The sequence below is a fragment of the Acromyrmex echinatior genome, chromosome 1, assembly GCF_024713525.1.
Source record: "Acromyrmex echinatior isolate Ae372 chromosome 1, ASM2471352v2, whole genome shotgun sequence".
NCBI classification, from domain to species: Eukaryota; Metazoa; Arthropoda; class Insecta; order Hymenoptera; family Formicidae; genus Acromyrmex; species Acromyrmex echinatior.
Genome location: NC_141852.1, coordinates 23,215,654 through 23,226,668, shown reverse-complemented (window position 1 = coordinate 23,226,668; position 11,015 = coordinate 23,215,654). Strand labels below are relative to the sequence as shown.

Genomic DNA, 11,015 nt, shown 5'->3' with positions numbered 1-11,015 from the left:
GAACTGAAAAAATGATTTTAACTCTGTTATAAATATATAAAACAAGATGATATTATCTTGAAATCTATTTTTTATATTTATTTATCGAAAATTAAAAAAGTAAAATTATCAAAAATTTAAAGTAAAATGATTCTTTTTTAATTGATTTAAATATATAAAAATGACTGTTTTATAATTTCCTTTCTTCGCTGATTTCATTTCATTCAATTATTTCATTTGAATTAAATCGCGATTACTTGAGATAATAATTTAATTATATTTTACATTATAATTCTGTCTTGGCCGCATTTGTCGTTAATTTCTCTATAATCTCGTAAATTGTTCCTTTTGGATTTAATTGTTGCTAAAAGCATAATAGTTCAATTGTAATATCTACAAAATATGACATTAATTTCTTCTTCATATATGCTGTCGATATAATTATAAATATAATTTTAAAGCATTTATAAATACAGTATTACGCGGACATACACGTATTTGTTATTTAATCATAATTTTATCATAATTTAATTCTTGTAATTTTTTTATATTACTGACGTTAAAATATATATTTTTTTTTTCGAAGAAGTTTAACTTATTTGTTTAATATTATTCAAGTACGTTTTAATTATCTGTTATTTTTTTATTTCTTCACTTATTTCTTTTTTTATTTCTTCATTTTTATACTTAATTATTCATTAATTCGTCATTATTTTTAAATCATTATTTTTTAAAAATAAAATTTAAAAGATGTTTGATGTCGGACAATCGACGCAGATTTAAATAACTCCATTACAGAATTTTCGTTTTCTACGAGGTCATGGGGTTAAAGGGTCACCCGATTCGGATGGTGCAGTGCAACCTCCAAGCTGGGCGACCGAATGGGTTGCAGCGGTGCAGGCGCGGCGTCGCGACGCCAAAGCCACGATTTCGATTGCGCGTGATGCCCCCGCTCAATATCCGCTGCGGTGAAGCCGGTCATCCGGTTCCGCCGCAGTTGCTGGTAGCAGCAAACGTCACCGTGCCGACGGTGGTGGTGGCGGCAGATGGTGGGAGCAGCCTCCGTTTTATTTCTGTCACGGCCTCGTTGGGGCTGGCCTCGCGAGTGAGCTCCTGTCGCGAGAGTCTCTCTCGCGTACACGACGACCGTCGAACGACGACAACGACAGCGGCGACGACGAAGAGTCGCGCGATGGAAGACAGTTACATGGTTCATAGACGTCGTAAGGCGGCTGCCAGAAAACGTGAGAAAACTCCTGATCCCTCATCGAGGGGTGCTGCGTCGCGTATAGATGCTTCAGATGATGAGGATGAGGAGAGGCGCGCCAAAATGGAGAGGATGGCTGAGGAAGCGGAAAAAATGGAGCAGCAACAAAAAGAAAGTAGATTGTCACAACATCAAAAGCAGGAAGTGTTCTTGAAAGAATTAGATAATAAGGATAAGATGGAGAATGATCGGGAGCAGCGTCCGGTTAGAAGAAAGAATAAAACTGACGCGAGGAATTCTACGAACGTGGATGACATGATCGCTGTACGCACCGAGGTGACCCTCAAATCAACGGCTGGAAATACTTTGAAGACACGTGAAACTGACTCTGTAACAACTGACGACAACAGCACGCAACCGGTAAAACAGATCACCGAAGTAGCAAAGAAGTTTGATGATGATATCACAAAGAAGAATGTTATCAGACCTGAGATTGTTCAGGCAGTTAAAGATAGTGCTGTCCAAGAGACATCGGAGACACCGAAAGAAACAAACGGCGAGACCAGTAAACCTGTTGAAATTCGCAAGGTCGAAAGACGACTTAAAAGGAGATCGAAGGAACGCGTGGAGAAATATAGCCAGTCAACAGACTCCAGTGAAGAAAAGGATGAAAAGAATGAGTCTAGTCGAAGACGGACAAAGTCACCGGAAACAGTCAAGTCCAAGGTAAAAAAGACGAGTGGAAAGAATCGGATCAGTGATCCTGAAGTACAAAAGAAGGACATCGAAAAACTGAACCGAGAGAAGAAATCTCCGAGTCGACAGAAGTTCGAAGATGAGTCTCGCACGAGAGATGATTCCGTGCCACATTCGAGACTTTACAATCAGACCGAAGATATGGACGAAGATCTGAAAATGGTGAAGAAGAGTGAAAGTTTGTCGCAGAAATCTGCCGAAGAGCGAAGGGTAAAGAGATCCTCTGTTGAGATGAAGAAGCAGATCATCCCGCTGAGTAACGAAAGCTTGATCGAGGATTTCGCGAGGGCTCAGAGGGAGTACATGCTGAGAGAACGTAGCATCCTGGATCCGGAAGTAGACATGTTTCAAAACGCTGTTGAAGTTAGTTCCTTGAGGAGGCGAAAGTTCAATCTGACATACAGTGAAAGCGAGCAAGAGGACATTGTTCAAAACATAACGCAGTCTTCCGATGTAGCAGACAAGAAAAAATCATGGTTCTCTTGGTTGTCCTTCTGGCATAGGAAGGAGGATGAAAATATTACAGAGAAGAAGACTGAAGACATACGAAATCTCGCTTCAAAAGTTGAAGAAATCAAAGTAGAAAAGGAAGAAGCTGTTGAGAAGATTACTCTATTAGATTTCTTCAGGGCTCTTAGAGACGTCGTCAGCGAGTTTAAGACCTTCGTGGCACAAAATCCACGTGAGACTACGATCATTAGGCAGCTGCGTAATCGCTGCATAGCCGGATTACTGCTCATAATAATCTACTGCGGCCTCGGCGGTTTCGTCTTCCGTTTCGTTGAGGGTGCCTTCGAAACATTCTATAAATGTGGCGTGAAACGCGTAAAGCGTGACTTCCTAGACACTCTGTGGAATTATAGTCATAATTTGAGGGAGGACGATTGGAAGAGCATGGCGCGCAGGAAGCTGATGGAATTCGAGGAACAGCTTCACACAGCTCACGAAGCTGGCTTGCATACATATAGCGGTCAAAAAAGTTGGAGTTTCTTGAATGCTGTCGTATACTGTCTTACTGTCATCACCACTATCGGTGAGAACACATTGTCTTGGGAAAGGCTCAAGGTGGGAATAATTTCCCTGACGTGAAGAGATCGTTTTCTAGAAGCCTTTCTTTATTTTTAGGCAATATCAATTTTGAAAATATTATATGTAAAACTTTCTAAAAAAGTTTCTTCAGCTTCTTTGAAGTTTTTAAAATAATTTAATAGTACAAGCATTAAGAATATTTCATCTAACATTTGTTAACAAGTTAGACAATAAAATAAAAAAATTTATATAAATAGAAATGTTATTAAAGAGAAAAGAAGTAAATAAAAAAGCATTTCTCTAAAATACTTTTAATATTTATTTAAATTTCTTTTTATATTCCAAATTAAAAATGGTAAAAAAATGTTTCGTATTTTCTTCTTTTGAATTAAAAATATTTTCTTTAAAAAAATATATATATAGGTTTCATTAAATAAATATCATGTCAATAAATTATCATTATTCGTAGCTTAAAAATAGTTGATAATTTAATATTGATTACTCCGAGAAACTAATGATATCTATTATATCAATGATGATTGTGTTCAGAAGAAGCAAAATTAAGACAACTATGTTTATTATACGTAAGATAACTGTGTTGTAAAAGTTTGTTACGTATGTTTCTCGAATAATTTGATATAAAATATTTTATGGATTGCATATCGATTTTCTGACAAATGCAATAAAATATGATGATCTGCGTCTACATACAAATTATTAAGAGAAACATGCGTAAGACGTCGGCAAAAAAATACGAATTTAAAAAAGTCGAAGCATTTGTCTAAAGTATATCAATTTTCACTCCTCTTTGTCAAAAAGCTAATAATAAAATAAAAAATTAAAATTTTTACATATCTTTATTTAAATTCATTAACAAATTCACGATATTTTAAAAAACATATTTTTTTTAATTCGTTTAAATAATTTGTAACTGTTGTTTATCATCTTGATCGCCGAGACGCAATAAATTTGGATCATAGACGTAAGGAAAACTTCGGAAGCTCGACGTCGTTGGCTCGCATTGTGCAATGTTCACAGTAAGCATGGTTTTTTCCAATTAGATAACAAACTCGCAGAAAAAGTACATTCAAATTTAAATTTAAATTATACGTTGATCGTATAAATGGAATCGTTCGATTGCATTCACTGAATTATAAGGCAATTATAGCTTGTTTACGAGAGAACAACTGCCTTAGCTCTGAATAATCTAAACTTAGACTTTACTCGCGATGTGCGTAAACGTGCTGCTTTTGCAACGACGATTCAGAAACCGACGTAAACAAAATAAATCATGATCATTATGATGTCGTTCCATGTACGCGTCGTACAATTAAACTTGGCAATTATATTCATTACAATAAAATAAAATATACAATATATACACATATACATATATTTTTTATATAATTATGTATATATTGTATATTTTATTTATATATATATTTTGTATTTATTATATATATACAAAAATATATTAAATATATAAATAAAAATAGCTAAACATAACTCGTATTCTTATTTATATTATATTTAATGTATATAACATGTAACAAAATTAAACATAAATTTCAATATACCCTAAATCAATCAATCTATAATAAATCATATCAATATAGTACAGCTGATGATGATATTATAATTAATGATTTTTCATTACAGGGTATGGACATATTTCGCCAAGTACGGACACAGGAAGAGCCATCACGATTGTGTATGCAATTTTCGGCATCCCAATGTTTCTCATCATTTTGGCCGACTTTGGTAAATTATTCACACGCGGTATAAAATTCCTATGGGCATTTGTGAGAAGACTATATTACACTGGTAGCTGTCGCAAAGTCCGTCGCACTGTGCCTGTCCAGGTAAAATGATTTAATTGTAAGAAAAAATTATTTCGAGAAAAAGATTATCAATTAAAAAAAAAAATTAAGTCAACTTCCCAGAATTTTCCACAATTTCTTCGATTTATAATATCGTACATTTTTAGTATATTTTTTATATTTTTTTTTGTTGCATTATTTTTTATCTTCGATTGCTTAGTCCATTCATCGATTAATAATTTCATATAAGTAAAAGTTAATGTCTATAAAAACTGTAAAGAATAACAAGAGAAAAAGAAGACTTGCAAGGATTATTTAAACAAATTTAAATTATGTTTAATTATATTAAAAAATTACATAATTATTTATTACTTTATTTTCATTTTTGGTATTGTGTAATTATTTATTTGTTTCTTTTTTTTAGTTTTTCAGCATTTTTCTCCTTTATTACTTACAATTAGTTAATTTATATTATTTATATTTAATTTAGTTTGCATTTTTAAATGTATTTATTGATTATTTTATTAATTAATTTATTATTATTATTTTGTTTTATTTAAAAAGCTTGTGTGTCCCCAATTAAAGCCGATAGTGTCAATCGGTACAATTGGCTTTAATAGTCTTTAAATTTCAGCTTTATTCTCCTTGCCGTTACATTACACTGTATTCTAGTTTTCCTTATCTTTATCTCTATTCAGGTTTAGATTTCTAGGTAGCATGAGATTCCGCATCTTTCGATTATGCATCTTTATTTATTGTGTTTTATTCTATTGTTATGATTTTTAACAATTTCATCTTGTCCATTGTGTTAATCGTAGGAAGTCATGAAGGGCATGCAACTCGTTTACGATCTCGCAAAGTTACGACGGCCCTCGCAGATGAATCCAGAGGAAATCGACGAGATGCAGAAGCAGCAGATCCAGCAGCCACAGACGGTTTTGAATGTGGACGCCAATACGCCGGGTACACCGGGTACGCCGGCATTATCGGCATACATCGTCGATGACGAGTTTAATCTGCCGATTTCGGTGGCAATTGTCATTCTCCTGGCTTATATCTTCATAGGAGCTACTTTATACTCCTTGTGGGAGTCCTGGAATTTCTTCGAGAGCTTCTACTTTGTCTTCATCTCCATGAGCACTATCGGCTTCGGCGATTACGTGCCAAAGGTAATTATTTTCGAATTAAATGTTATTCAGTCGAATCAAATAATTAATAATTTACAAATAATTAATAATAATACTCTTCATAAATTCGTAGATAAAAATTTGTATTGTGATTTCTTCATCGACTTCGATAGACATGAGTAATGATCAATGTAAGTCGTGAGGTAAATCGCACGAAACCGAAATATTGATCAATAAGAGTTACTCGAGTGAAATTAGTGGAAGGTTATGTAATTAGCAGATTTATTTAACAAAGAAATATGGGGAAATGTTCCTTTCGATTTTAATATGTTGTAATCTAAATTAAAATAACAGACTCTTTTATACTATACGTGTACATACACTTTTAGGGAGTGAAGTACTCAACTGTAGTTAATTTTATTCGAATATCGTCGAAATTAGAGAGATAAAAACCTTTTTGAAAATAAATAAAATTAAATGATTTTAAGAGTATTTTAATAATAATAAATAAGTTTTTAAATAAAAAGATTTGGTTTATATAAATATAAAAAATAAATTAAAAGAAATTTTTTATTATTATAAAATATTCTTAAAATCATATTCACTTTTTATGTAAAAAAGTTTTTTCGGTTTTTATAGTTTTAATAATATTCGTTTCGAAAAAAAATAACTGATTCTTTCAAAGGAGTGTTTTCTTAAAAGTGCGTATAGGCGCACTTAAAAAAAAAAAATGTTTCTTTTATATTTAGATCTAGACTACAACATATTAAATCAGAGAAGGATACTTCTCTGTGTTTCCTTATAAGTAGCATTCTCAATTATTTAGCATTCGCCATGTGCTATGTTAGGAATCCACGAATTCCATTTCATTTGCTCTTAGCGCCTCTTTGAATTCACCTCTCGAATTTTATTTGCGATCTCACGACAGAGTTTCCATCTTATACAGCAAATGATTAATTTACTCTCATGTTTCTCTTTTTCACGGTGGCGTTCAGATGGTAAGCTTTTTGACATATAAGATCTCTCTCAATGAGAAGCTGTATATCACCTGTATTCGTTATTCCTCACAAGCTTATTTTCACTCGTAATCGTTCCGTTAATTAAGGAAGTAAATCGTAGTTAATGAAGTTACAAATATTGCGAGATCCACGATTTACGGAACTAAATGGATTCATTGATTGATTGATTTAGCATCCCATATACATGATGGGTTCAATAGTATACTTGGTGTTCGGTCTGGCGCTCACATCCATGTGCATCAACGTCGTGCAGGTAAGCAATTCTTTTTTTTTTTTTTAAATGATAAATTCAATCAAGACCAACCGCAGATGTTGATATATTATATACATTTTACTTGTTTTTTATATATTTTTTAAAATGTTTTTTTCATTTAGGATATATTTTTGATTATATATTTACAGAAAGTGCATTGGAGTGCATTATAATCTTTCTTAATGTTACAAATTTTGTAATTATCATTGTAATCGTGTAAAACAATAATTGTATCTTTTATATAATATTATAATCGTTTCAATTATCATACTGTTATGCAACAAATCTTTATATACTATTTAATAATTTTATCAACATTTTAATATTTTTTTTTATCGAAGCAATTAATGATATATCAAAACACGGAGATAATCACGTAGCTTCGTTGAATAATCTCAAACTAGAACAATATTTTCGGTGTATTTATGTATATTTAGTACTTCGCATTTAGCACAATATTTTTTTGGTATATTTATATATTCATCAACTTACAAAAAAATTATTATATCGATTTAATAGCCAAGGAGCCATTAAAAATTAAAACCGTTGATGGGAAAAAATGCGGTAGAATAATATTTTAATCATTAAATTTGATTGAATAAATAATTAAATCTGCTTAATCGCATGTTGGTAGGTGATGCTATCGGATTCATTCAAGCAGGCGAGCCAAAAGATCGGAGCCACGATCGGTTTTGAGGTCGCCGAGGATGACAACTCAGTGAAACCGGCACCGCCGCCGCCAGTCGAAGTCGCGGACGTCCACTTAAGCGTGAAGGAGTCTGGGAGCGATGAAAAGATCGCGCCCAAAGCAAAGCAGGAGGACGTTGACCTATAGATGCATTTTTTTCAGGAGGAATTTTTATGCGTCTCGATCGAGCTTGTTTCACGAAATGTTTCTTTCTCTCTCTTTCTATTTCTCTCTTTATTCGACCTTAAGAGAATAATCGTCCGCTGGCTTATGCAACGCAATGATGACATGTGGTAATTACGCACGCAATCAAACTTCGAAGGACAATCAGGACCGTCATTACATTTGAGACTTGCAGAGAAATGCGGCGAAAATAATCGATTTTAGAATTTTTAACATTTGTCAAAATTGTACATTGGAAATTTTAATTAGATCTAATTAATCTCACGGAATCTAATACTTTTAGATTCTGGATACCCAAATTTCTCTCAAAGACGGTCCCGATTGTCTCGGCGGTCCACGGCAATGAAATCTTTGAAGCACTACACGTCCGTCTATAATCGTCCGTCTATATCGTGGAAATCAATTCGAATACTTTGACAGAAATATAATATTGGCCATTTAATATTGAAAGATGTTAGTAATTATTATTTATCTCGAGTTTATTATTTATTATTTATTTATTACAACTGAACAATAGTATTTTTAATGCTCAAAATAAGTAATTAATCATTATCTTTCAGTATTAAATTGATCAGTATTAGATTTCTATAAGAGGATAAATTTTTCAAATGTATATGTATTTTCGAGATGCGCAAAAATACAGATTAGTAATTTTATGAAAGCTAGAGATCTTATTGTGTCTGTCATCGTGATTGATAAGTGCCCGAAAAAATGGAGCTCAAAAAGATAAACAATTAAAATTCGTATGTAAAACAATTATATATAATCCAATGTCAAAATTAATTGATTCGAAATACGCACAATTGTAATTTAATTGCATTTTTCCGACGAGAGTTCCGTAGACTGGGTTTATAAAAATTTTGAGGGGAAGATTTGATGAAAAGTTATGTGTTACACCAATAGTGGAATGGAATAACAATTGTTCCTTATTAGTTTTTATTTTGTAATTTTGGACTTGTGAATTTAAAAATAATTTTAGAATTTCATGATATATTTATAGAATTTGTAGATAATAATAAATATGAAATTTTATGATTATGACATCGTAAATATAAATATAAATGTTAAACATGCCATATTTTTTTCTATTTTCAATGATATTTACATTCTATTTTATATTTATGTTGTGTATTATCTCCTATTTTATATTCCATAAAGCTATTGGCGAATTAGTGCAATTTCCCAATCTACGGTCAATGCCTGTTACAGTGATGTCTCCAGATAATGTGTAGATAATTATGAATATGATGAATTAAGATGATCTATTTTTGTCAAAGTAATACACATCGAAAACAAAAAAACTGTCGCTACTCTGCAGTCGTTTTTGCCAAATGTTCGCGGGTAACAATGCAACTCGCGATTTATTTTTCGTAGTGTCTATTGACAATAAATATAAGGAAAAATTGTATTTTGTATATTCTATAGATTTTATCGCGTGATTTTGCGATTTCTCCTTCCGAGTCTTTTTCTGTGCGGAATTTGTAAGACGATTTACTTCATTGATCTATGTTTTAATCCTAAGTTTTAATCGTTTATTTACGATAAACTATTTTGCGATAAATTACAATTTTGACAATCCTCTCGTTAGGACTGTGAGAGGATGTGACAGAAAGTTATTATCCTCCTCGTATAAAAAGCATGTTTAATTTACACATTTTATGTGATAATTGCTGATTCTTTCAGTATGATATCTCACCTACTTTTAGAAAAATAAGTAAGAAATAAATAAATTAAAAAATTTATGTTAAAAAATAACGGAAACTTGCTGCATATACATACAATTCCAATAACTAATTTTCAAATTAATATCTGCAAAAAATTTAAAGCTCTCTTTTTGAATCTAAAATTTCAAGATTGAAAATTCAAAAAATTTTTTTAATTATTTATTAAATCTCTTTTTTTCGTAATTGCTGCGAGTGTATCGTTGCAGGATGTAATTGTATTTATAAAGAACTCAAAGTATGTCGGGAAAATTTCGATTTTCGCTGATGAAGACAAAAAACACTCGTGCCTTTTCGAAGTTGAGATCATTTGTTAAACTTTTAGGTCTAGTTTCACAACTCACAGTTAATTTTTAACCGAGGTTCAACTTGTTTCTCATCTCTTTCCAATTCTTGAAAAGAGATAATGAATAAGTTCGAATTAAGAATTAACCGTGAGTTGTGAAACTGGACCTTACAATAATTATATGCCAAAGATTCTTGTGTGTGATACAGTTCAATTTACAATTAAAATATATATAATAATGCCTACTCGGCAGGAATATTATTTTTCTTGAAAACAAGCGAAAAAGTGATGTGATGAATGTATAGCGTTTTTGTCATTTTACAACTCGTTGAAAATTAAATCCATGTAATGAGCTAAATGTATAAATCGCTGTAATAAGATATTAATATTATTGTAATTATTCATCGAATTTATGTACAAATAAATATTTCCTTCTCAAGTCTATCTTGTCAGAGACGTGCTGACCTCTTTGCATATATCTACTTATATATGGAAAATCTAGTTTTTAATATTAGTTTCAAACGATTCAATTGAAAAGGGCTTTTATGTCAAAGATATTCTCGGTAATTTTCTAATTTGCGATTGTGATTGTCTTTCAAGAGATAATAATCAAATACAATCTAATGCATATATATGTATTCTGATTCGAATCCTTGGTACAAAGAGCATCTACGTAATTGTTGTCTTTGGGGGACGAACAAGATTAAACAAAATAAATGTTTAAAACAAATAGACTAATTCGCATTTATTTTCTATTATATAAAAATCCATAATTTGGCGTTTGTTATTTTTATTATATTTCTTGTTTTTAATCAAACTTTTTCTATAATAATATAATATCATGCTTTCTTAAATAATTTATTTCTCTTTAAATATAATATTAATTCATCATCTTTATTTTGCATATCTTGACTGATTGTCTAATGACTATCTATTAGAATTTGGAT

The 11,015-nt window shown here is 31.6% G+C and overlaps 1 protein-coding gene across 2 annotated transcripts; it reads left to right on the top strand.

Moving 5' to 3' along the window:
- The first annotated feature begins 823 nt into the window (after window positions 1-823).
- LOC105152203 (uncharacterized) lies at window positions 824-10,802 on the top strand. Of its 2 annotated transcripts, XM_011066334.2 has the most exons (5): window positions 826-2,975; window positions 4,631-4,833; window positions 5,610-5,960; window positions 7,110-7,190; window positions 7,825-10,802. In XM_011066334.2, exons 1-5 carry the CDS (start codon window positions 827-829, stop codon window positions 8,023-8,025), a joined length of 2,985 nt encoding a protein of 994 aa, XP_011064636.2. In that variant the 5' UTR covers window position 826; the 3' UTR covers window positions 8,026-10,802. The 2 variants fall into 2 exon arrangements, with proteins under 2 accessions (XP_087262585.1, XP_011064636.2); XM_087406459.1 differs by lacking the exons at window positions 7,110-7,190; window positions 7,825-10,802 and adding an exon at window positions 6,052-6,588 and having other exon boundaries at window positions 824-2,975.
- Window positions 10,803-11,015: the final 213 nt, after the last annotated feature.